Genomic DNA, 25,493 nt, shown 5'->3' on the forward strand with positions numbered 1-25,493 from the left:
ATGATAGAGGCTAAGAGTATACTACACGGGTTCAGGGAGATACTGGCAGATTCAGAGGTCTGAGCATCTGAGAATCTCAGTAGATTCTCGCTATAGTCGGCCTCTGTATCGTCGTCTACTTGCTTGTCGAGGTAGGGGCTCGATCTGCAACAATAAAAATTTATCTCTATTTTCGTTCGCCAGGATTCCCGATCTCCCGCCGAATCCGCTCGCCGTCGGAGCTCCACATGATTACTCAGAGGGGCATTCATGAGCATCTAAGCGTTGCGGATAAAGTGTCGGGTAAATTTCTTATCTTATATCCGAGCGGTCAAATTAGTTTCTCAAGATTTTCACCTCTGCATGATGAGTTTCTCCCAGACCTGACAGCGTTTCGTGTTTGGGTCTTTCCAAAGTGTCCAAATCGTCGGTTCCTGGAAGCGCAAGGGATGGCAACTCCGTGGTGCCACAAAGGTAGCTCCTAAAAGTGTCACAGGCAGAACTTCCATTAGCAGGACAGATATGCACAGTCGAACCTCGTCATGACGGACCCGGATATAGCGGACTCCCGTTTGAAACGGACTGATGTCACGACCCCGGGGCGCTATACCTCCCATGTTACTCTGCTCGGATATAACGGACAACCGGCTATTCGCGCGATCATAAGATACGCTCGTATAAGTCAGAGCGATACCATTCGATACTTATTTTCCCAGGATAGATATGTGGTACATTTTCGAGGGAGAGTCCTCTATCGAGAGGCATCTTCAACTAGCCTTCCCTGGGAACCAGGATACACCATGCTCCGGATCGACAACTTGTCGATAACAATGACCGTCAGACTTCTCGCAGCCCGCCAAGAGCTCGATGAAGTCTCAGATTCCGAGCCTCATTCCCGATTCGGCTCTAGGAATGGGCACAGGCTTCCAGAGTGGCGTCGTATTGTTCCATAGACCTCGTGGGAGATCGACTGTCATTCGATATCTCGATCATCCACCGTCGGTGATCGAAGGCATCAATTCCGGGGTGGTGCCTTTTGATGTGTTCCTCTGTACAATGAATCTCCGCGAAATCGCTCAACAGCAAATAAAGAATCAGCTTATCGGTGCTCTCCACGCAAAGCACTGAAGCTACGGATTCGGCAGATCTTTGTGTTAGTCCGAGGAGAATCCTTCGGACTACGACGGAAGTCGTCGGGAAACATCCGGGCACCGAGAATCTTCAGTCCTCTCTTCGACTCATCGGCTACTGGGCAACACGCAGAATAATCGCAGCTCCTTTTGCGGAAAAAGTCCAGATTCTTTTGATTGCAAGCTCCTTCTAGAATTGAATGCGACAATGGCGGGGTAGCCGGGAAGGACACCGTCCATATTTCCTCCGCCCCCATACCTCGATCTCTCTATGGAGCTCAGAGCGAGCACCTTTTGATCCCTCCGGCGTCGAGTATGGAATCTGGCTCGCGGAACTTATTTCTCTAACAATGTCAGGGACAGCCGCCAGGCGATTTTCGGTGTATCGACAATAATTTATCGCCGGAAGCTGGAATCCGCACGAAATCGAATTCAAACTTTGGCTGTGCGCGGGCCCAGCGGTGTAAGATTTCACTATTTTCGAGATGAGAAGCGGACGAGTCGACGACGATGTGTTTTGGTGCCCCGCAGTCGAATCGTCCAGCCTGGGTTGGTTCGATCGGAAATCCTGTGGTTTTTCAGTCTCCACGCTCGTTACATATTCCAATGGGAAATGAAGGTGAGTACTCCGCACTTCTCGTAGTTCTCGGACTTAGCTCTTATGGGGAGCTCTTCGCCGCAATGGAGCCCAAACGGAGGAAAAAATTGGAGAAGTTCCCGGCAGAGAGCGGCGTGATAATTCTATGTCTGGATTTTTCCAGATGATAAGAAGTTCACGGTGTGGCGTTTCACCGATAAACCTTTGAGACTATCTTGGGTTGATCATCTCGAGGAGCTCTACACGGGTTCGCCCGATGGTGTCCTGGATTTTTGTGGCCAGTTGGGGCCTCCCTCGAAGCTCAAGAGCGAAACCTCGTTGCACAGGGACTTCTGTGTGTTCCGGTACGATGCGGTCCCCATGTGGGAGGACGCTCATATTAGTAACATGAAGCTTAGGTTGACATTGCAAGGCGACGCTGAAATCGACGCTGTTTGGTGGCGAAGTCTAATGCTGCTCTTATCAGCGAAAAGCGATCTAGCGATGGTATCCGGACTGTGCCTCCAAATTCGCAAAAAATTTACAGTATCCTTCTGGTTGTACGGAGAACATGTAATGAAGGCCGCAGAGAAGCCCGAGAAGCAAATAATCCTCGATATTGCGCAGTGTTGGAAAATGGCGCTCGGCATAAGTGACGGAGCGATAGAAGTCTCGAGAAGAAGTCCTCGAGGATACAGGAAGGCATTCACCGCTCTAGTATGGCGCAGCGTCTAGTTAAGCTGATCAGCCAAAGTTTTTCGATATACAGCTATAAATTAGCGAATGGAAGAGTTCTAGGTGGTCGAGTCATAATTCATTTAAGTTTTGGGAAATAGGACCGCTGGGCCGCGAGCCATCAGATCCCTGAATACAGACGTCGAGGAGGTTTCCGCCTTGTACTCGATCTCTTTGACACTCGTACGCTCGGCAGAGGTTCCCATGGGCGCCCCCTCTTTGGATTTTAGGATTTCCGGTTTTTCACCCGCCGTTAACCCACAACCTCATCCCCCTGATCGCTATGAGCTTCTTCGAAGACGTGAAGAACCATCTCGTTGTTCTGCCCCGGCTCGACGAGACGTAAGTGCATTCAATATCGACTGAATTATGCCATCACAACGGTGAGAACTCTCTATTCCAAATCCATGGATATAAAAAGTTTCGAAGCTCGGTGAGGGCGGAGACTCTCGTATCCTTCCGCAAGGACGAGCGGACTCCTTCCAGAGAGGAAGTCGGACAACTTCCTCGGATCCAAATCCAGATGAACACTCCTAGGACATGGGTGTCTCCAAGCCACAAACGAATAGTGTCAGCGAGAGCGGAGGCTCGCATCGGAACCGAGAGCACCGACTACCAGATCGCGCGAGATATAAGCTAATATGTATCCAGGATGCGGGAATGTATGTTAATTTCTTTCCCCCATTTGTATACAGCTCGTGTGATGACTTATTGCATGTTGTGTCGCCTTCATTCGGAGAAGGTGCGAATTCCTATCTACCTGTTGGGGCCACAGGGACTGTTCGTGAGCACTCGAGCACCTCAGACACGAGGTGAAGTCCGTCCTCCCGAAATGGTGTATCCGAGTCACAAAGCCCAGGGCGAAATGGAGTTTTTGACGGCGTCTCATGAAAAGGTAACGATGGCTTGAGTAAGGAAACACTCGGCATCTGACAACTGAGACTAGGTTTTCGGCCTTCCCTTGGTTCCGCGAGGAACGGACAAGAAATATCTTAGTCACACGCTCAGCTAAGTCTGTCAAAGACATGGCCCGATACAGACTGAGGTTGTATCCCCGGTTGACCAAATCAGCCGCGCTCGAGTCCAAGGGAAGCTGGACTCCATCAGGGACAAAAATTCGTCTCGAACGATCGAGAACTAGAATTAAGAGTACGGAGAGAAAATTTCGCAATCAATCTGAGTGAGCAAAATATCCAGGCGTTCCCGTCATCCGGGGCAAGAACCGCTCGAGTAATGCGACCAGGCTCTTTGAATGGAGATTCTGATGGATTCCCGCATTTTTTGCTCGGCAGCTTTCCGACTGACATGGATGACAGCATTTTTCGTCAACTCGTGTCTGTTCTCTCGAGCTCCAAGCAATCGTCAGACGAATCGTGAGACGCAGAGGGACACAATAAAGCGTCGAGATCGGGAGGCTTCGATCACTCCCCGACCATTGCTAAGGAATCTCTACGCGAAGCCGGTTCATCTGGGAAAGTTTCAAATTATCTCCCAAATCGAAGAAACAAGCTTGAAGCTTGCTCTGAAAGAATTCGGGAGAAAAAGCGACCTAGAGAGCTCTCTGAAGCAAGCGACGATGATTTCGTCCCCCTCCACCTGACGTTGAGTAGAGAATCGAGAAGAGCCAACCAACAACTAAGCTGGAGACAGTCGCTCTCATCCGGGAGATGAGAGCTTGGGAATCGTCAGCCTTCCCCTTCACTTACAGCGAGAGATTCAAGCTTCTTGAAGTCAGAAGATTCATGTCCGTCGGAGTGCGGATCCTCGCCATGAGTTCGAATCCGACCAGGAACTCCTCTCTTGGCCCTCATTGAGAGTGCCTAGATAGATGATCAAGTCATTATTCCGCTTCCCATCCAATACGGCGGATGTCGAATGTGCTCCTTTCCTTACCCTTGAGCCCCTACGTGGAGCGGACGGGTGGAAGAGAGTCAAGACCTGCGTGTTGTGCCAGCGACCATTCACGTAGGATCATCACGAGCCCCCCGGTTTGTGACGCTTCCCACGTATCTTATGCCATAGTAGAATAATAATCCCCGAAAGGGGGAATGATTCTTCTGCACACAGCGTCGTTTGAGTCTGTCTGTTACGGAAACGACGACAAGCGCGGGAGAAAATGTTTCAGGAAACCGGGCGGGGAAATCCTTCCGGAGATACCCGCTGAGACTCCTCGAGGGCTTTCGCAGCCGGTGTGTGTGCTTTTTAGGATCGCCACCGTAAATGAGCGAAGATCCCTCGGCTCATTCTATACTTGATATAATTAATCGACAACGTTGGTGAGGCGGCATTTTGTCTCGCCCTGTTCCGACCCACGGTTTCTCTGCGAAGACCAGAAACGCGTAACTCCTCGATTCCAAAACTGGGGAGTCTCCTGGGTGGGGAAGACAATCCCGCTCTCAGTGTATGCGATTGGGGAACGCAGCTCTTGCCTCTGATTCATATCAACCCTCAACTGATATGAGGCTGCAGACAGAACAGCTTACTCAGTCTATGTATGCATACGATGTACGTATTACGAGAAGCTCCGACCCGAGTCGTCGAGAAAGTTTCCCTCAGGATTCATTCCATAGTCTCCGTCAGAAGGATATAGACCTCACCTTCGATTCGATCCTGTAGAACAGGTAGAGTTCCCCGAGAGCCCAACTTATTCCTATCTCATATACGACAAGTTCCCTCGCGGTGACAAAGCCGTCCCGGCCAAACCTGGCAACTCGACAGGCTCATTCAAAACTACAGCGATCCGTAGTCAGTGAAACCATCGTTCCCATCATGACAACTCCGTGCTCTATCTGATTATGACAGCAATTATATCATGAGATCATGCAGTGCCGAATCATCTTTCCGGAAGTCGAGCGGGGCATCAGGATTTCCTGGATATAAGTGATATACAAGAGAAACCTAATTCACACTTTAATCTGAGAACATTGACTAGTGTACAGGCATATGTACATCCGACGGTTATTTACAGACACGAGGGTCAGAGGAATGTACATGAGATAAGGTAGCTCGACTAACGATTCAGAATTTCGGGAAGATTGTTCGTGAAACTATGATAGAGGCTAAGAGTATACTACACGGGTTCAGAGAGATACTGGCAGATTCAGAGGTCTGAGCATCTGAGAATCTCAGTAGATTCTCGCTATAGTCGGCCTCTGTATCGTCGTCTACTTGCTTGTCGAGGTAGGGGCTCGATCTGCAACAATAAAAATTTATCTCTATTTTCGTTCGCCAGGATTCCCGATCTCCCGCCGAATCCGCTCGCCGTCGGAGCTCCGCATGATTACTCAGAGGGGCATTCATGAGCATCTAAGCGTTGCGGATAAAGTGTCGGGTAAATTTCTTATCTTATATCCGAGCGGTCAAATTAGTTCCTCAAGATTTTCACCTCTGCATGATGAGTTTCTCCCAGACCTGACAGCGTTTCGTGTTTGGATCGTTCCGGCGAACCTGGAAGTCTTCCTTGATGTCTATGTACATGTTCCGCGACGCCGTGAAACGCGGCCACGCTCGTCTGTCTGGTAGCGTGGGGAGACTGAAACAGAGAATTCCCCTATCGAGAAGACTCCTCTAGGAGCATTCCGTCCCTAGCCCGAAGTAAACCTTGAATTAGCTGATCTCCATATTGCCCCGAGCGATCCGCATAGGTTCTGCCCACGCGGCGAGATCAGGCTGAGAGAATGAAATCACTGAATGCCAAACAAACTCAGATCGAACGCTACTCACCCGTTCCTAACGAAACTAGACCAGGTATTCTGGATGTTCTCGAAGAGATCTTGCTCCTCGGTAGAATGATTGAGCTTCGAGACGTATTCATCCGCCCGAGCCACAATGTCCTCTCTCAGAAGCTCCTGGATCACTGGCAGATTGCCCATGGTGAATAGCAATTCATCGCCGTGCAAGACACCAGGGATTTCCTGCAGCGGTGCATTTCGAGCTTGATATCGTGTCGGAATCCAATGAGTCGGAGTCTGGCCGATTCAACGATCACGAGGAAATCACTCACCTCATAGAGGGTGAAGCTCGGTCGATGACGGAATAGATACCGGAAAACTGCGACATTCTTGGATGCGGCGACCTTCGGGACGGAAAATCCCATAGAACATAAGCTCGTGCATACCTGCGGATCACGGTGTGTCTATTCGGCAAGACACGCGAATTCTATTAACTCACCTGGGAGAAAAAGTGGGCGGGACACAGAAAGAAGAGATCCGTCGCAGCTTGTGAAGCCAGGTCGATCACTTCGGATTCGCTCAGCTCCTCGTGAACCGGGAAATATTCGGAAACGATGCTTCTCGCCTCAGATATCGATATTTCGAAAATGTTCCTCAGAAGTCCGGCAAAGGGTGCCATGCCACCGATTTCGGCGAAAATGGCTCTGCAATCGGATGGAATCATTGGAGCTCTGAACTTCCGCGCGAGGAAATGTATTCATTCGTCCCCGCCTAGCGGAATGGGTGGCGATTGAGCACCGATAGATAGACAGAAAATTGATCGCCTCTCTCCCCGGAGGTCTTGAAACATCGAAGACCTACTTCAGACTCCGGTTTGAATCCACGATGCGTCTCGCGAAGTGTCTGGCTTCGTGTTCGTTTGTTCCGATGATGATCTCGTCCACGTTGAACGTGGCGTTCTCTAGGAACTGAGGCGACAGAGACACGTAATCGGATTCATACGGTGGGAGAATGAGACCTTCCAGACCTGCGGTCGGAAAATGAATATTCCATGACAACCCGAGTGCGAGACTCTCTCCGAAGAGAGATCTCCTCTCCGAGGGACGAGGTCTCCTCTCAGATTAGGAACGGCTAAATTCATGGGGAACCAAAAAAAATCTCGTGAGCTGACCGAGAGCTTCAATGCCGGCGACGAGTTCAGAGGCTTCGAAAGTTCGCAAGCAATCCACCAACTCCGAGGGATTTCCTTCGCAGCCCAATTGTTCCGCGATCTTGCGTAATGTGTCTCGCGGGATCCGACTGAGTGTCCCGATGGATAAAGTTGTTCCACTCTGGAGGATTGCGCGTCGGAAGAGACCTAGGTCGATGTTCAAAAAGATGCATTTCCATGAGCTCGTGATCATCAGATCTATCTTCCATGACAGTGAGCTCTATGATGGCGTTTGTAGAATCATTCCATAGATCCACCTTTAGCATGGGGAGAGATTGCATGAACCGCGGCGGATATCGCTCCAGCGCTGTGACCGCACACCGTTATCTGATCTGGATCTCCTTGAATGAGAGACGGGAGATTTTATAGATTCCGATCCGGAAACTGGGCGAAGTTTATCCGGTTAGTGTCCAGCAGACCAACCTCCGAAAGATTGGATGTTGTCCTTCACCCATCTCAGCGCCGTATTCTGGTCCCAGAAGCCGATAGATCCGGAAATAGCCGGAAGATCTGGATGACCGAGGAATCCGAAGGGACCCACCCTATAATTGAAGGATACGAAAATGTGGTGGTTCAAAGCCGAGTTCGCTGCTCCGTCATAGAGGAAGACGTCGGCGCTGCCCCATTGGAAGGCTCCTCCGTAGATGAAAACAAGAACCGGTTTGGGAGCGGATCCCTCGGAGAGCTAGAGAGGGGCGGAGCAGAGATTCATTAATTCGCGAGACCCTCCGGACTCGGAATTTCGCATGGACTTTCGAGAGGAATCTCACCTTCGGCCGCCAGATGTTCAGGGTCAAACAGTCTTCGGATGTGTGGTTCTCATAGAGCAGTTGAATATGCGGCGAGAGAAACTGATTCGCTTGAGGACAGCCGAATCTTTTCCGGGTTGCCTGAAAGACAACGCGTCAATCATAATAGAACCGGACCAGAGGCTGTAGCTTCGACTCATAGGCATCAGCTGATGCTCATAGGTATTCAGACTGGTGATGATAATTTATAAATCCCCCCTGTGCACTTGTGGGACCCTGGGAACACTTGATCCCACTGAGCTCTCCATGTGGATCTTATCCATTAGGGAGGGTCAAAGAGGGTTGATACGTTCGAGAGCTGAACTTTGAATTGAAAATCGAGCCGACTGCAATCGGGACCGTGCACAATGAGCGGAAACATACATCCGGCAGCGGATGCAAAAATACTCCAACGGTGACGCGATCGTGATGGGAATTCCCGAGCCCGCTTCAGAATCTCCTGTCTGGAGAATCTGGATCTCTGGGACTATTGCTCATTTGACGATGCAGGCTCGATGAGCGTTGTAGGCAACACTTGAGGACATTCACTCTTTCCCTCGTCGTTCATACTCGATGTGAAATACGGAGTGCTACGACTTGGTCTTCTTCGCAAGTTCAAAATCGCTCCCTCCATGGCACGTGGCACAAGCGACCGAAAGTAGTTTCCACTCCGGAGAGCAGGGACCGATAACAAACCTCAAGTATTCCGTTCCATGCTTTTACGGGAACCGGTTTCGCGAAACGGAGCTCATTCACCGGGGGCTGTGCGTACGGAATTCCAAGGAAGGCCTCGATTTCGGTAGCCAATACTTCGTGAGGAGCGCCTCGAATGAATCCGGTGAGGGATTCGACGATCGGACCTGGAGGGGATCTGCAGATTGAGAGATGAAATGATGCCTAGTGCCATTATCCGGAACTCCTCGATAAGTGATCGAACGGGCGTCTTCGGCTCTCCCTATCCGTCAGCCTTGAGGGTGGCGCTCCTTTCAGCTCACCTGTTGGATGCGGCCCGTTCTTGGACGCTCCTTCACACCGATAGCGCTCCGAGGCCATCATCGTCAGAACAATTAGAAATTTATCGAGAGCCAGTTGCATCTGGAAGGTAAGAGACGTGAGCAGGATAAGCAGAGAGTTCTGCGCGGGCCGGTAGCTGATTCTCGCCGTCAATGGGGGGCAGACATGTCTGTTGAATTCTGCCCGTCGACAGCGATTGCAAAACAATCAGCAAAGGTCGTTGTTAGTGCAAATTGTCTTCGGTCAGAAAAGGAGGACGACTGTGAAAATACGCATACATCGAATCGCGCGACAGCTCTCACTCCTCTCCACTTGACGGGAGTCAATCGATATGCAATGCTCCTTATCAATCCAAGTCGTGAATATCTGTGTGTTTTCTGTTACACTGAGCTGCCCTAGCGCTCCGTGAAACTTCTTGTTTCGGCCGCTATCGATACGGCAATCGTCATCGTTCTTATCAACCGTTATCATCGGCTGAACGCTTTCGTGAGTCGCAGTCATGCTGTATATGTACTCCACGTTGAAGGAACGATTACTGAAGCTGGAATTGCGATGAGGGCTACATATTTGATATCGTGCTTCATTTCTTTTCTGGATAAAGTCTCTGCTCCGCGGGCTATACTTTTCCGGTCTATTTCTCGCATCACGTCGACGATGGTCTCAACTCGAGGTGAGCGGAAGCTGAAGCGACCCTACTGCCGATAATCGGGTAATTTTGTTCCGCTATGCTCTTTGTAGATTGATTGATAATAAGCTAAAGGAGAGATACCGCGCGGAGACAGAGCCATAATCCATGTCGGTCGACGGGAGAATTCGTTTAGGGCCGAGTTCTGTCCCGGTAGGAACGCTGCTCCTCCATTCACGAGATCGAGCAGTTGATTCCCTCGATCGCGGAAAACGATGACAATTAGAAATTCAAAATTGCTGCAGCGAGGTCCCATTGACCTTGTGTGACTTTTTTCCCCGCCGAAAATGTCCGAAGACTCGCCTTGATCGACTCTCAGAATCCGGTGGCCGCATTTGAGCGAATCGGGCGCTTCGAGGCATACATACAAACACCGGAAGGTTCCGATTACCTAGTTGTGGTGATCGGCACACAAGGATCAAAACAGAACGATCAGAAATCGCGGGAGGCAGCTCTCGAAACTTCTACCAACCTTTGCCGGCGCCGCGCGGACGTGTGATGGAAAGAGCACGCTGTCAAACGGAGGACTCTCGATTAACGGGGGACGCCGGAGCACCCGCTCGATGTGGAATGAGCAAACTCCGATGAATCGAGGCGGTGGTCGGATGAAGTCTGGAAAGAGCGGCAGAATTTCTTCGGATTCGAGAGGGAAAGAAAGATCAACCCATTTAGGCCAGAAGAGGAGGAAGAACTCATCCATCGTACAATGAATCACACGCGATGGGGGCACGATGTCGACAAGAAAGATTGACAGAACTCTTGGCCGTGTTCTCGACGGGAGAAGCGAGTTGGCACGGAGTCCATGCCGATTTATACGCGACACGCAAAACTGATGTAGGTAATTGTGGGGCTCAGCACTGATGTCGAAGTTCAGTACGTGTGGTCATTTCCTACGCTCCTCGTCGAGCGATGAACGATAAGCGAGATTTTATTGGTCGGTGCCCTGGAATGCCCACCTAGACGAGCGGGAGGATCATAAGTCAGAAATTTCTTCCCAGCTCAAGCACTTGAGCAGAAAACGCATCTCGAGACCGATATCCCTCGAGTAGTTCCTTCGTCTGGAACAATTCCGGAGACAAGAACTGAGGGAAACGCGGGCATAAATGATCGCTCCAAAGGTGCAGCGGTCAACCACTCACGTTTAGCTCGGTATAATTAAATTCCGGATTAAATTCGGCGCCTCGACACAATCCGATTACAGCTCCGCATGCAACTTCAAGTACTTGGAAGCAGGACGTGTGAAAGATGGAATACCAGATCGCTCGAAATGGGAGGAGAGACATTTATCTCCCCCTCACAGAAGGATCATCAGAAGATTCCGGAGATGCAAGATTAATGCTCGCTAATAAGAAGGGGTCGGTATGGCAGAACGCGAAGAAGTGATCATCTGCTGCCGAAGTGTACGTATCCGACGCTGAGCTCTCGACGCACTGCTGAGCGCAGGGAACGGTGTATTTTTTTCTGACAATGCGTGTTGTTGATGTACCTTCCCCGGTGCGAGGAAACTTCGCTGACTCACATTGACGCGGAACGAACAAAGATCAATTTCGAAGCTGGCTCCTCGGGTGATCTTACGATTGCGTTGCACGGAGAATGCTTCCGGAGTCAGGGACAGCTGGTGCCATTTCGCAATGGGCGACTACAGAATTTAACACGATGAAATCTGATTAGTTGGCGTTGCCCGAATCAACTCAAAAAAAGCTCGCTTCGCGTACTCGCAAGATTCCCGATGGCAGAGCATCGAGAAAGAAACATGAATGCGGCGATAAATATTTAGCAAAATTCACGGGCGATTTTTTTGGAGGGAAAGTCAGTGTTGACCCAGCGGGCCATTGCGCAAATCCATGTCGGAGACAGAATAAATAGCAAGAACAATCTCATTTAAGTTCATTCGACAGCCGTCCGACTCCGTTCCAGCGTCGAAAAAGGTCGAGGTCAAAACACACATTTGTCTGAGCAGAGACAGAAATTTTTTTGATCCGATTGGCAGGATGTGACTGTCACCAACGGCTGTCGATCAGAGAATGACGCTCCTTTTCACCCAAGGAACGTGGTTTGTGAGAAGAACATGGGCGCACGATAAGGAATTGAGGAACCGCTGCTTTCATTATCTTTATTGCTCATGAGTTTCGTCTGCGAATGCTTTATGTACATGTATAAAACAATTTACAGGGGAATCGAACAATTTCGGAAACCATTCCAGTCAGAGCTGGACGTCCTTTCTGTCTCTTCCTGACCGCTCGGCAGACTCGGGAAAGTTCGGAACTGTTCGAGTGGGCGGCGAGAGCTCGAGTTGAATCGACAAGCTTCCCACTCGACGAATGTTACCTCGACGAAATCTCTTCTACGTTTTCATAGAGGGGATTTGCCAGTCAGCAAACTGCGGTTGAGTAGGTCAGTGGCTTTGCGGAGCGCATTCAGAGCCACACTTAGGTGCTCGCGGACCGAATGCAACGCCGATGATCTGGGATTCCGCCGCAATTCTCGAATCGCCTCCGCGAGATGGGGAAATAGCAGACTTCGGTCCGAGTTCTCTTTGTCGATCCCGTAGAGGATATGCCTGGGGGAGGTGAGGGATCACGGTGAGAGGAGGATTCAGAACCCGAGACTCTACTGAGCTTAGGTGCAAAATCACGTGTCTCAACCATTCGGCCCGCCTTTCATGATTCTACCCTAGAGTGGAGTTCCGTTTTCAAGGAGCCAAGATCTGGGGATCCCAGTCGTGCCTGGAATCCCCGGCGAGACTTTATGGAAGTCACATCCCCCTTATTGGATCTCCCATTCGATATATCTTCCCGAAGCGCCTTCCGCGGGAAGGGTATCGTATCTAGCTCAGTCAGTCAAGCTTGTTCTGCAAGCGAGCACTAGCTCGGCCTCACCTCGAGTATGGCTGAGCCGGAGCGAAGCCTTCCGGAAGGAGGAAACTTTTCTCAATTCTCAATAGATTATCATTCTCGTCTCGAACTCTGAAGATCCCACAGACTGAAACGAGACATCACCAGTCAGTAAGTGTACCACAATATTTCCGCAAGATGAATAACCCGAGACCTCTTCTCTGGTCGACTCGATCGATTGTCGGATACCGTCGTCGACGATTGTAATCGATCAATATGAAATCCGGATGCGGCACGAAATGTCCGGCACGATCATCTCCCCTGCTGTCGCTCTTCGTCGCACATTCAAGTGTCTCGGCAAAGGGGGACTTACGGCTCGACGATGCGTTGTTTGCCGTGGACGGTGCGTTTTGTGCTGAGCTCTCTTGGAAAGCTAGCGATGCCACTCGGAAAGCCTTCACCGATTTCGTCAGCGGCTCCATCTGAACGCCGTGCGCTCGGAAGATCTCTCTGTGCTCGCGTTGGAACACGGCGAAATCAGCGGAAATCTGATTCGCATAGTCAACCACCTGGAACGACGTCATGTCGCTTTGCAGACAGAGTCCAACGCCTACGTCGGGGAGCTGACAGCCAGCGTGACAATGCGTGCCTCTTTCTACGTGAAACCATCGAGATCGGTTCGCCTCTCGGAACTCCGCCAACCCACCTTGAATGGCAGTGCGAAACTATCCGCAAGTTCCAGAGCGGTCCCCAAAACCAATTGGGTCAGGGCGTACATCGCATGTTGACCGACGTCGATGTGGTTCGCCATCAAATCGTACGTGTCATAAGCGGTGTCGAGTACGGGATAATCGCAGAAAGAGCCGCGATTCACGAACTGGATCTGGGCCACGGGAATGCCGAGCATTTGGAAGAATGGCACAGCGTCCGATTCTCCCGTCGGGGGGAGCATTTCGGGAACGGATCCGCGACCAGTCAAGAGTAGGGCAGGCCTCGCGCTCAGCCATGAAGCGTAGAGATTCTCGAAAACTTGTTGACTGTCTCCGGGACGCGACTCGATGGCCGGGATCTGTTTCGCAGCCCTCTCCAGAGCCTGCCGCAGCAGAGGACTTCCTGAAACCTGCAGGCTCCGCGTTCCTGCAAGATGCGGGAGATGTCTGCACGTTCTGTAGGAGGCGGTGGATTCTCTCCGCCGTTCCCGTTTGATGAGTTTGGGCTCACTGACCTGTGACTGCTTTATCAAGCGAGAGGTAGGCGATAGCGTGGCTCAGTTGCGCAGAGTACTGTTCCAAAAACTCGGTACTTCCAACCGATCCGAAGTGACTCGCGTCCCAGGCAACGAAGAGCAGCGTTCTCCTCGGTCGCCAAGACGTTTTGTGATAAAGGTCCGAGAACGCCCGCACGACCTGCAGGAGGTTTCCGACCATGTCAGAAGTGGGGAATGAAAACCTTTTCTCTCGAGACGGGCACCGAGTACTTGAGCTTCTTGCGGTGAAAGGATATCTCGTTGACGTTCTTCCGAAGCATGATTTCGTGCCGCACGAGTCGCGAGAACCACGTCGTGAGTCGTCTCTCGTTAGCGGACCGCTAATGACGGTACATGGCAATGGAAGGGGGTCTCTCGCATGGGCGGAACGCGAGTTTTCGCATCAAGGCTCCCACAGAGATCATCACATATGTTCTCCCGCTTCTGATGTGGTGGATGAAATGCGAGATAGTGGCTGCGCAATGATTCCGTCTCGGGCGAAATCGCGGGCACGCAATCACAGCTGATCACTTTCTGCCTTAGATCGAATGATAAAAATAATTGTTCTCTCACCTCCATAAGGACAGCCATTCCCGATGCAGGGTCAGCAGCTCCTCGAGCCCAAGAATCGTGGTGGCTCCCGATTATGACATATTGATCTGGAGAATCATACCGGATGATTTCGTTTCAGTCGATTTGAGACCTCCGAACGGGCTCATCTCCTCCATTGACCTACAGGTCCGGACTCTCACCTGGTTCAAGCGAGCCGGGTATGCTACCAAGCACGTTATAGATATCCATCTCTCTGAACAGGTTGAATGACGAAAGCTGAACTTCACTGTAAAAATGAAGAGCATCTTCAAACATCGAGCTCGGATAAAACCCTCGCGTAGATCAGTAACACGATTGCCTCCTCTGCAGCGAAGACGACGGCTTGATTGAATCGTCCCATAAGTGCACCAACTCACACTTCCGCCGCGTCTCTGTATCCAGGTCCAGTCGAGTAGGAGACGTTGAGCTTGCCAACCCATTCCATCGGGGCATTAGAACCACCCAAGTCCCTTGAATGAGAGAGTCCACATAAGCTCAGAAATTCTCAGTGTTCACAAGATTCAGTCGGAGCTAGCGACAGATAAAAATATCCAGAGGGAATCGGAATGAGTCTGCCAAGCTTCGGAGAATAAGGTGAAAGTTGTTGTACGCGGTAGAACGGGGTCCTGTGACTCAAAGACTCACTTCAGGAGATGCTGCGCGTCAATAGCACTGATAAGCTGGACGGGGATTCCCGGCAAGCGGATGTCACTTCGACTCTGCCGATTCACATCCTCCACCGCCGGCAAATATGGAGTGGCCGGATCCCCGGGATAGGATTTCAATGTGGCCCGCGGTATGGCATCGAGAGGCATAGATGGACCGGCGAAATCGCTTTCAAACGACTCTGCGTCCAGGGGATCCCGGTACAAAACCACTCCTGGGAGAAGAGAGAATCTCGAGTGCTCAGAATTGCCGAGGCTTTGACTCACTCAGTCGGATCCAAGTTTCGCTCGAACTTTCGGTTTGCACAGTGAGAGAATCAAAGTTTATCCGAATCCAGATTACCATTCACGATAAAGATTCTTCCTGCCAGCCTCCACATGCAAATCACAGAATCGTATTTATTTTGAAGGGTGAAGGTCAGAGCTTTTCATGGTCGGTAGGGACGTGACCCGACTCGGGTGAAGTCTCACCTTTAATTCCGTTCTTCTTCGCTTGTTGGATTTTCCTCAGAATTTGAGCTTTCCCCAAGCGCGTTATGGCTATGGTCCCGTTCAGAGTGACACCGCGAGTTCTGAGCGTGTCAAAATCTTCTTCTCGGCCGAAATTGACGTACACGGGTTTACCTCGAACTTTTCCGGGTGAGGAATAAGCCAAATACGGATGAGTTTCTGGGGGATTCACGGAAACGACAGAGCGCCTCAGAGCTTGTTAGATCCCAGAATAAAATTCCCTCGAGAAGTGATCCATCCAATCTCTTTTTCATTCTTTGCACCTTCCCCCACCTTGACATTGAATTTTCCGCTGATACGCAAGAGCCTAATACCGCATGCATATTCATAGTGGCTCGTTCGCTACGGAAAGCTAAAAGCATAGCGAAGCAGGGAAAACTTTTTGAAGCATACGCGCTTGTTTTTGGCCGCGTGATCGTCTGACTGCGTGCGCGTTCCGTCATGTCCCTGCGCGAGCGTGTGTCTCCGAGTGGAATGGAGATCTTTTTATATGAAAAGCCTCTGACTGAGTGAGTGAGAGTGATTCGAGGAAACAATAGTAGGGAAATTCTCAGGGAAGACGCTTTGGGTAGCATTCGCTTGACTCCATCGGAGTATTCCCATGGAAATGAATTCCTCTCGCTCTTGAGACTGGAACCACCGGATCAATCATGGCCGAGTGCGAATGTGGATGTTTTCCGGACCTCGTTCGAGGACACTAATCGAAGCTCACCGAACGCTGTTTCGTTGGGACTCATGTTCATCTGGTAAAGGATTTTAGATCCCTGTAGAAGACGAACTTCGTTGGCGCGTTCGGTGTCCGGGTAGGAGAGGAGCGGTCGGTACTTCTCGACTCTCGCATGAGGTAAGCTTGCCCATCTGTCGCGGATCTTCAAGGCCAATTCCCGTCCTTTGTGGGAACCTCCAACATGAGAATCTCGCGTAAGTGACCTGAAGTTTTCGCACAGTGAGTTTTTGGCATTTGTCTGGTCTGGTGCATCGATGTGCTCCGAAACGAGCCCATTTCTAGAAATATTCATCAGTGATTTCGTAGGATTCGTGCGATCTGAGCAGGATCAGTGAAGAGAAAATCGACATTCATCCTCCGCGATGTCGCGAATAGAGCGGATGTAGCGCACCATCGTACGAGACGAAGGAAACATGAGGAGCTCTGCTTACGAACTAGTTAGCTACAGCCATCTGGTCATTGTCATTCCCGGGCCAGGATTGGCAATAAACCCGTCCCGTTCTATCGGGAAGTCCGGCCTGCGGGGAAGAGTCTACTACGGAATCGGAAATGGGAATTCTCACCATAACCAGCGGTTCAGGTTTTCCCGTCTGACCGATGAGATAAGGGTTGCGAAAGTTTGGACAAACTTATCCGTTCCATGGAAGGGCTCGCAATGAGCTCTCGATGTTCCCCTTGTCGAGACGAAGTTTATGTGGAGCTGGAGCAGGTGGCGAGCTGAGAATCCAACAAGGAGCCCGACACAGAGCCCAGAAGTGATTAACCAAATGAGCTGAAAATACAGAGATTGTTCGCTTCAGTTTCTCGTTGTAGCTCGATATTTTTCGTGCGCATTCGAAGAAACTCTTCGGAGTAAATTCGAGTGGCCGCCCTCCCCTGGGACCCCGCTTTGTTGCCGCTGTCATCTCCTCGCTGTGAATTTTCGAGACGGAAGTCAGAAGCTCTCGGGTCAGGAGCCAAAATTCAGTAGTCGGTTGCCTGAGGGATCTACTCCGCAATTGGCCCGGGTAGGGTCCAGCCATGGGAATCGCGAAACGAGAATGTTTGTGGATCCGGTCGCCGAGGAAAGCACGTGAAACACGGACGCTCAGAATTAGCTACCTGCCGGACGCGGCAAGCTCTATTATCTGTGTGCGAATCTTCTCTGGACCTCCACGTTGCTCGGACCTCCCAACCGTTCGTCAGTCAGTCAAACCGCTCCTAATTGCTCTCAAGGTGTATTTCACGAGGTTTCTTCCACGGCCGCGGGCGCAACGAAGAAAAGGTTTCTCTAAATGGGTCTCGCTCGGAAATAAAGGCAGCCCGCCACGTCGGTCGCCGTGGATACCGATAGACTGGGTCCTGAATTTGCGCGCCCCGACATCAAGGGGTTTAATCATACCACATTCTCCTCATTCAGGTCAGGGCGCATTGTTGGGAGGAATGCTAGCACGGTAGGTGGGTGGTCCTTCCCTTCGAGAGACTTTGTTTCACATCAGGAATCTCACCGGAAACATTGTTCATTCAAGAGCGCTCCATGACAAAGACTCCAACCGGGTATTGTTCAGAGAGCTCAGCATCGAGAGCCCTTCTCCGAGCTGATGAGTTGAAACATTTTTTTGCAAGATCGCATCGCACTAATTCTAGGTATACATTGTATTTTTCGAGATCGAGAAGGAGAATTACCGGGCTCGGATCGGTCCCGAAACGCGATCCGAGGTCTAACCTGAAGGGCTCTTGAGATCGAGCAACGATCAAAGTCGATAAAATTCAGATCCGTTTCGGGAGAGTACGGAAGGAACGATTCCGGTTTGACCGAGCATTCAAGCTCCAAATCTGTCTGCCCAACACAAGCGATACAAGAGAGCGAGAAAACATTGCGGCCCATTCCAAGTCAGGGGAGCAAACTTCGAATAGCCCCGCAAGTGAACTGTTTCCGATGTGCTCTCTTCGAAGCTCTCAGAATCGGAACGTTTTGGGTCCGAGCAGCAAATACGGAATCAAATTTCGGAATTTCTTCGCGGGCCATTCGAATGAATGACACACCAATCCGAGACGAACACATTCAAGACGAAGCGAATGGAAACAGTAGCGCGCCGAACATCCCGACGAAGAAGGCGGAATCCAACAGCGGAGTCGTCTATTCGTTCTAAAGACTCAGATAGCGCAGTTTAATCCCCTTGTGAGTAATACACGAACAGCTGGATCGGAACACAGTTTGTATCTTCCTTGGGGGCTGATGCTGATTCTGAAACATATCCTCCGTTCGAAGCTCTCCCAATCTTCGCGAACCGATGTCCCCAGGAACAGCCAAGTCCAGTATTTTCTCCTCCAGTGGAGTTATAACTAGATTTCCTCCAACGATCGTCACTGCAATCGAGAGTCCGTTCTCTCCGCGTGAACATTTTCTCTGTATCCCATCCTTGTCCCCAGCGGTCATGCATCCGTTCAAAGGGCAGTGATATACGTTTGGAAATCGGTTCCGGAAACCGTCATTCCGGTCTGAACGGGAGCAATATTCATTATCGATGACAAGGCGCGTGAAGAGCACCACTGTTTCCGTTTCCCGTCACTCGCAACCCAAAGCCAAGGGTCCTCGATCGACGCGACCCTGCGGTTCGCAGTGGAATAAAAAAAAAGTGAAATAATGATGATTGTGCTCCGTCGCTCTCAAGCATTCTCGCACACCAACTACCTGAATTTAATGCAACCGAAGCGTGCCTATTTCAATGCGTAGAGATGAGATCCTCCAGAGAGCGCGAGATACGGGACGAGCTCCTCGGCGATAAAGAATGGAGATATGCCGCTTGCATTAGCACACCGAGTTGGCCACTAATGAGGCCAGTTTTTTCTCCAAAACCGCGTACAGTCCGTGCACCAAGATCGCTCATTTGTGACCACCGTCAGACTGTACTCTGAGGTAGCTAAGCAGCTCCACGGTCAACTAAGCTTCCACGGCTCGGACTGAGTCGCAAGAATTCCTCATGAGAACTAGAGAAGCCTTCCGGGTATCTGGGGCTGACACCGAGTTCCGGTCTTACTCTTCCGACGCGACCTCATGCTGAGGTCGGACAGACTCGAGCTGGAGAAGTATCTTCTTGGTTTGCGAGATTGTCACGCTTCTGTAATCGTATTCGACTCTGCTTTTCCGCGATGACGCTCTCATTCTCCCGAGAAACGCTTTTATTTGCTGTCGGTCATCTACATGCGTGCGCATTTCTCTCTGAGGGGTCTTCGCAAGATGGTTGTGCTTCGAATCCGGATTGAGGAAGAAATCCACGCGGTCGAGGCAAGGGGGAAGAGCTCGGAACTCGGTAACCATCACCGCAACTTAGTTCCTTATCCCAAAAAAAAGAGGGCAATTATTTCCTTTCAGCGCTACGCGCTTTGTTAGGGGCAGGGTGAAAGTGCTATAACGTTGGCGAATTTCACCGGCCTCTCTGAAAAGCACGCATACACCCATGCTCTACATCGCCAATCTTGCGAGGATTCACATCGTAGCCGTGATGATAAGATGGACGACAAAAAAAACAAGTTTGTAGAAATCCGTCATTAAATTACCTCGCAGACCTCGTACTCTCCGCGTTCCACCAAAATCCCACCCAGCGGAATGCAAACTCTGAGCTTCTACAGCTGCACAAATCGGTCCCAGACTGGCGCCAAGGACCTACATACATATTATGCAGTCGCAACAACCGAATCCAAAGTAACAGAGAAAATAGATTGAATCTCTTCGACTCGGTTCCGGGACCTTTTCTAGCTGAAGTTCGAGTAACGAGGTGACTGTGGAAGTCAGGAAACGCTTTCGCCAGTTGGAGCAAAGTTTCGCTGAGGTCGACACTTTTCCTCCTTTTCCTCCGCGGCTTATCTTTGTTAACGAATCAGCTCCAGAATCAGATTCGGGAATCGACTCGCCGCAACGAGCGACCCTGCGTCGTCACTCGTCACAATGGCGCTCAGACATAACCTGCAGTTTTTTTCCCCTCTATTTCGAACAACGGAACGTTATCAAGTTTCAACGGAATGAGTCGAAGCGATCGAGGCGATTTTCTCCTCGGAGCTCAGGCCGGTTGAGAGATCCCCTCTCTCGTCGCCTTACTTGCGGGACTAGAGGTTCCGTTTCAGTCTGGGAGAGGAGTGAAGAAACATGATATCGCACTGTTGTTTTGAATCGAATCGAAGCGGTTCTCAGAAGTGAGCATTGTTTACATTTTAGAAACACTCGGGAATGTGTTGACGATAGGATTGAGTTCCAGGCCAAATTCCGACTTGGCAGAATCTAGAATGATCGTCACTCGACTTCGGAATCGAAATTGGCAGTAATATCTCATTCTGATCCGCGCGGCATGAAGTCCGGAACGGGCAGGCTCCGCGCTGCTCCTTGACTCCCCACGGTCCGTCGTGGACTCGACGATATCCATCAGGATGCGCAAGATCCCGTTAATCCGTATTTTCCTCGATTCTGGTCGCAGAGTCGGCATGAGATTTCGAATCGAACAGCAGAAGTTCGGAATTTATGGAGATGGATGTCGACTCGGCATCCCTTCCTGTGACGCACAATCACCCAAGCTTTTGCGGCGGAGCGATTCGTCGTGAGGGAAAACGTTTGAACTCACCATCAGATGCGCATGTTTCTTGGGTTTCCCGGGGAAGCGGAAGTGTTCCTCGGCGCCGTCAATCACGCCCGGCGGCTGGGGTCCGAGGTCGATTTCTTCTGCAGACTGTGACGTATGCCATTTTGTGTACGGATCCGTGTACTTCATGTAATCGACGGAATCCATCGATGAGTTCATGCTTTCTATGGTCCTTTTATCTGGAGATAACCGCGTGCATATGTTTGTGGAGCTATGATTCAAAGCCTGAAATCCGCTCGATCGTGAATCACATGACCGCCCCGCCTCGGAGGTCTTTCTTCCCGGATTGGGATAAGCTCGTTCCGAGCCGAAACCTGAATCGGAAATGGATTGCGCGCTTTCACGCGGTAACTCACGTAGCCCGGAAAGGGCATTACTTGACTTACCAACCGCAATTTTATCGTAGAGCGGGGCGAGCCGATCCGATTGGTAATGATTTGAATCCCATCGGGCACACTGAATCGATGATGAACCACAATTCACCAGGATCGCGGGTTGCGGGGGAAGTGCTTGGCTTTTCGCACGAGACGACTCGAACCGGGGGTTTGCAGTCTTTCGCGTGTTCAAACCTCGCATCCCGGAGCTCTTTCCCCCAGGAGTTCCCTTTCCCGTTTGCCTTTCCCAAAGTTCCTTTACGAGCACTCTTGAGCTCAATTTCCTCCGTTGCTAGAGGAAATTCACGGTCGGATCACATGAGTCACATGACGCGTGGGGACTTTCGAATCACCTAAAGTTCCCGAGACTCACCGATCCTGTCCAGTTCTGGAATTGGAATCTGGAATCGCGATTTATGACTCGGTAAGGTGCCGACTCGGCCGCCTCATTTTCCTGTCAACCGAGAGCTCTCATTGTCAGCTCCCGTGGCAATGATCTTTTGCTTCCATCTGATGCATCTCGACATCCACAAATATTCTCAGAATCACGGGATCGCCATTTCATCGATCGAGGGTCGCACGGCCGAACGTCGAGATAGATGAGAAGGAGAGTGGGTCTCATCGGATTCCGCATAGGTATGTGGAGGAGTTTGCCTTCCCGGGACGCGTTCTGGTCGCACATCGGGTCTTGCAATATGTCCGTGGAGATATCCCGTGCTATCCACCTACCTGGATCCCTCTCTGGGTACAGCAGGAATGTTCGGAAAGGAAACAAGGTGAACTCAATATGCTGTTCGGATGGAGCAGCTGGCGCGCGGAAAATCTAGTGGGAGCTGCCATGCCGGAGAGGCGAGTGCGCAGATGCATGAGAACTTTCCTCTTGATGTTTTTCGTGCATTCTGCGTACTCCACAGGCTCGCGCATATTCGGAGAGCTTCGAAAGAATCACCGCCTTCCAGGAAAACTCCTTTCCTCGTATGACGAAGACTGGCACAAATCCTCGATGAGAAAGACTCGCCCGATGCCCGAAGACGCACATCCCGGAGCGGGCAGTTTGTGAATTTTGTATGAATGTCTTTGTCCCGTCTCAGGGGTCAAGCTCTTATCGGAATCCATCTCGCTGAATGATGATCTGAGTCACACAGTTTCCACCCTATCTAAATTAATTCTGACGAGAAGAATTATAAGAACCTCTTCTTTTGGCTCTCTTTTGTCTCCGGTGCCCCCATAAAACACAGCGAGTCGAGCCTTGCTATTCAGAGAACAAAAATTTATCCAGCAAAAGACTCCTCCACCCTCTCCGCGAGGGTAATTACTGGGGATCATGGTGCAGCGATTTCAATAACGAATCTTTCGTTTTTCTTCCGACTCGTTATATCTCGAAGTATCCAGCCCACATATAATGATCCTCCACCGAGGGGCGCAGGGGAATCTCAATAGGAGCTCGACTATACTTGGCAGCATTCGAGAGAGCCGCCGTCCTTAGTTTCGCATGGATCGTCCCTCGAAGGCCTGGGGCGCCGAATGATAGGCTATGCGGCGAGATAGGCGATGCCACCGGCAGATACTACGAGCAGAGACAAGCTCGCAGTCCTTTCGTCAAGCTCAGCGACAGCTTCGGCTTGTTCTAGACGTCGAGAGACTCCATGCGAGCCCTCCGCAAATCGTCTGTCCGAACAGCCTCCCGATTAGGATTCATGAAGGACTCACCGTCGTACGGCGCTAAAGCGTTTCCTCAAGTTCTCTTCCCCCAAAGTGACTCTTGAACTCCGTATATCCCACGTGGCGAATTCCTCTGACGGCTTTCTGATTTGACTTAAATATTCAATTCCCGGGGAAACGAAAGGAGAGGTTTCCTTTAGAAAGCTGGCTCCCAAGCAAACGAAGTTCGTTCGATGTGAGGATTCGAATCGAGTTCCAAAATTGTTTCGACGAGTGTGTCTCGGATCGGTAGGAGGTATATATCTCTCTTCCAGAGTCGATTGGGCTAGAGCATTCTCCGAGGACAGCGCGGCAACCCATATCAAGAGTCGGAGATTGTCACTGAAGCAAAGGCTCGTGAAGATCCCCGGGAGCCAGAATTTCACAGGAGGCCGTCTCCATCGAATAAATTAGAAGCTCGAAGGTGCTCGCCCCAGGTCCACAGCTAAGTTTGCGCGAATATTCCAATGGAAATGTATTCTCTCCCAGTGCTGTAGGCGCCGGAGGAGATTGGAGAAAATCGGCTCTATGAGGTAGTTTGTTGTGTGCGATGGAATGTCGAGACGGATTGCCTTCAAGCCAGCTGAAGGCTCTCAAGGCAACTCCGACGGCACGCCTGGAGAACTGGCTACAAGGCGTGAGCCGTGTTTTTCGCCGCTCGCTCGGGTCGTCCAAACCGGAGGGAACTTCTCAGGGGTTGAAGATGGCGCTCCCGGTACACTGGGTTCTTCTCTGCTTTGAGCAAAACCTCCCCGGAGCCGGACGCGACGCCAGCAGGACATTGACCCAGAAGCCTTTTCGGAGGAGAACGCGGGTATCTGAATGACTTATACATCGTTTGGAAGTCCTTCATTACACCCGTTCTCTAAGTCTTCATCGAGCGCGCCTGCGGATGGTCGTCATCAAAGGAGTCCTTGCCAGTCGTAGTCGTTGGATGCGTACTCATTATTTCTGATGAATCGACACGGGGGCGGACCTGCGAACGACGCGACGTAGCCATCGCGAAAACCGATCCAGTCTTCGAAGAGGAGCTCCCGTGCGTTTCGACGTACTGAAATCCCGTTCGGGAGTACACTCCTGAACGATTCGATCCCTCTTTAATTGCGAATTCTATGAGAAGCCTCCCTTCCTTCACTCACCCACTCAGCGACGAGCTCATCCTGTTAGGACGAGGCAAGTACCTTTACTGGGAGGGAGGACTTGGGATTCCCAAGTTGGGAATGCTCTCTCCGCGTTGGGGACGAGAACAGCGAGGAGCAATATTGGCAGAGAGATAAGAATCAGCCCGACCGGGATCGAAAAAAAAAACGGAATTTACGGGAAATCTCGGCGGGAAATATGTGAGTTAGACATACTTATGCGTAGTGGAGACCGGGGCGTCTAGACAACGGGGGCACGTTTATACTGTGCCCATAGTCAGGGGACTGCCCATCGGGCGGACTCACGCCTCGTGGAAGGTTTGCATCATAAATGAAGTCTCAAGATTTTTCTCAGGCCTGTCCGTGAGGTTTGAACCGCATTTAATTAATTGTCTTGAGATGAGCGAAAGTCATGTGGAACGAAAGTCATCAAATGAATGTCTCACAGAAGTCGATCCCGGACTCTGCGGGCGGAGCCGTCTTGAAATTCGTCAGATCCTCGAACGCCTCCGAGGGTCTCACAAGCGTGATTCCAAACCGAGCGTACAGTGGAGTGGAGTGGACCAAGCGTCACATTGGAGTCGCCTGTGCCGGGAGGCTTCGCTTCAGACAGATCGTCTGTAATGTCTGCTCCCGTGATCCGGCCTAATGCGATTCTTCCTCACGCTTCTCTTCGGCGACGTGTCCGACTGCGTGTGATAGTGGCCTGGGGACCGCAGATCAGCGGGGCTGGAGCTCCGAGAGCAGAGCCCGAAGGTAGATCCTGACTCCGATCGAGTGGCATTCGGAGGATCGCGCTCTAATAAGCGATATCATGAATCTTCCAACGAGGCGGTCGAATCCGTGATCGAGAAGGCCAGTTTCGAGTTTCAAATAAAATCTCACAAAATGCCCCATCATCGAGGGAATGATTTTACATGAGCCCCCCTCCGATAATCGGAATCGTTGCCTGGGCTGAATCTGGGCCTCACTACCCAACAATAAGCAAATACATATGGAGGCGGTGAATTGGTGCTACCTCTCTACCGACCTCAGAACAACTCACCCGCAGGCGGCGAGAGAGTAAGTCAACTCACCGGCCTCCCGCAATCCTCATCCGAAGTCGCTTGAACTCAAGCAAGGATCAAATCCATGACGGAGATCGACAGCCGCTCAATTCCGTTAACATTCCTCGGCGGAGAGCAAAAGACAGGAGATTCCATCGAGTTTTCTACCATGCGCAATGATGGTCGGAGCGGAAGATGGATTGATTTATGCTGAAATACCCGACTGTGATTGATCCGATGAGATCATTGAGCTTGGAA

The 25,493-nt window shown here is 50.9% G+C and overlaps 3 protein-coding genes across 3 annotated transcripts; 1 reads left to right on the plus strand and 2 right to left on the minus strand.

Moving 5' to 3' along the window:
• Window positions 1-1,627: 1,627 nt before the first annotated feature.
• On the plus strand, window positions 1,628-2,342 carry LOC100908801 (uncharacterized). Its single transcript, XM_003745305.1, has 3 exons — window positions 1,628-1,728; window positions 1,871-2,051; window positions 2,234-2,342. Exons 1-3 carry the CDS (start codon window positions 1,716-1,718, stop codon window positions 2,340-2,342), a joined length of 303 nt encoding a protein of 100 aa, XP_003745353.1. The 5' UTR covers window positions 1,628-1,715.
• A 2,974-nt stretch (window positions 2,343-5,316) lies between these two features.
• Window positions 5,317-9,605, minus strand: LOC100899046 (acetylcholinesterase). Its single transcript, XM_029112039.1, has 13 exons — window positions 9,489-9,605; window positions 9,086-9,185; window positions 8,787-8,950; window positions 8,055-8,192; window positions 7,726-7,987; window positions 7,560-7,643; window positions 7,264-7,449; window positions 6,954-7,119; window positions 6,592-6,796; window positions 6,425-6,496; window positions 6,145-6,335; window positions 5,807-5,953; window positions 5,317-5,614 (listed from the first exon to the last, which is right to left on the minus strand). The coding sequence occupies exons 1-13, from the start codon at window positions 9,603-9,605 to the stop codon at window positions 5,440-5,442; spliced, it is 2,007 nt and encodes a 668-aa protein (XP_028967872.1). The 3' UTR covers window positions 5,317-5,439.
• A 2,536-nt stretch (window positions 9,606-12,141) lies between these two features.
• LOC100899190 (N-acetylated-alpha-linked acidic dipeptidase 2) lies at window positions 12,142-21,134 on the minus strand. Its single transcript, XM_029112040.1, has 13 exons — window positions 20,958-21,134; window positions 16,926-17,134; window positions 16,348-16,565; window positions 15,597-15,794; window positions 15,106-15,340; window positions 14,838-14,930; window positions 14,622-14,707; window positions 14,443-14,528; window positions 13,849-14,029; window positions 13,330-13,760; window positions 12,997-13,192; window positions 12,669-12,771; window positions 12,142-12,349 (listed from the first exon to the last, which is right to left on the minus strand). Exons 1-13 carry the CDS (start codon window positions 21,132-21,134, stop codon window positions 12,142-12,144), a joined length of 2,421 nt encoding a protein of 806 aa, XP_028967873.1.
• Window positions 21,135-25,493: the final 4,359 nt, after the last annotated feature.

Source organism: Galendromus occidentalis, unplaced genomic scaffold (genome assembly GCF_000255335.2).
Source record: "Galendromus occidentalis unplaced genomic scaffold, Mocc_1.1 scf7180000077481, whole genome shotgun sequence".
In the NCBI taxonomy this organism is placed as follows: domain Eukaryota; kingdom Metazoa; phylum Arthropoda; class Arachnida; order Mesostigmata; family Phytoseiidae; genus Galendromus; species Galendromus occidentalis.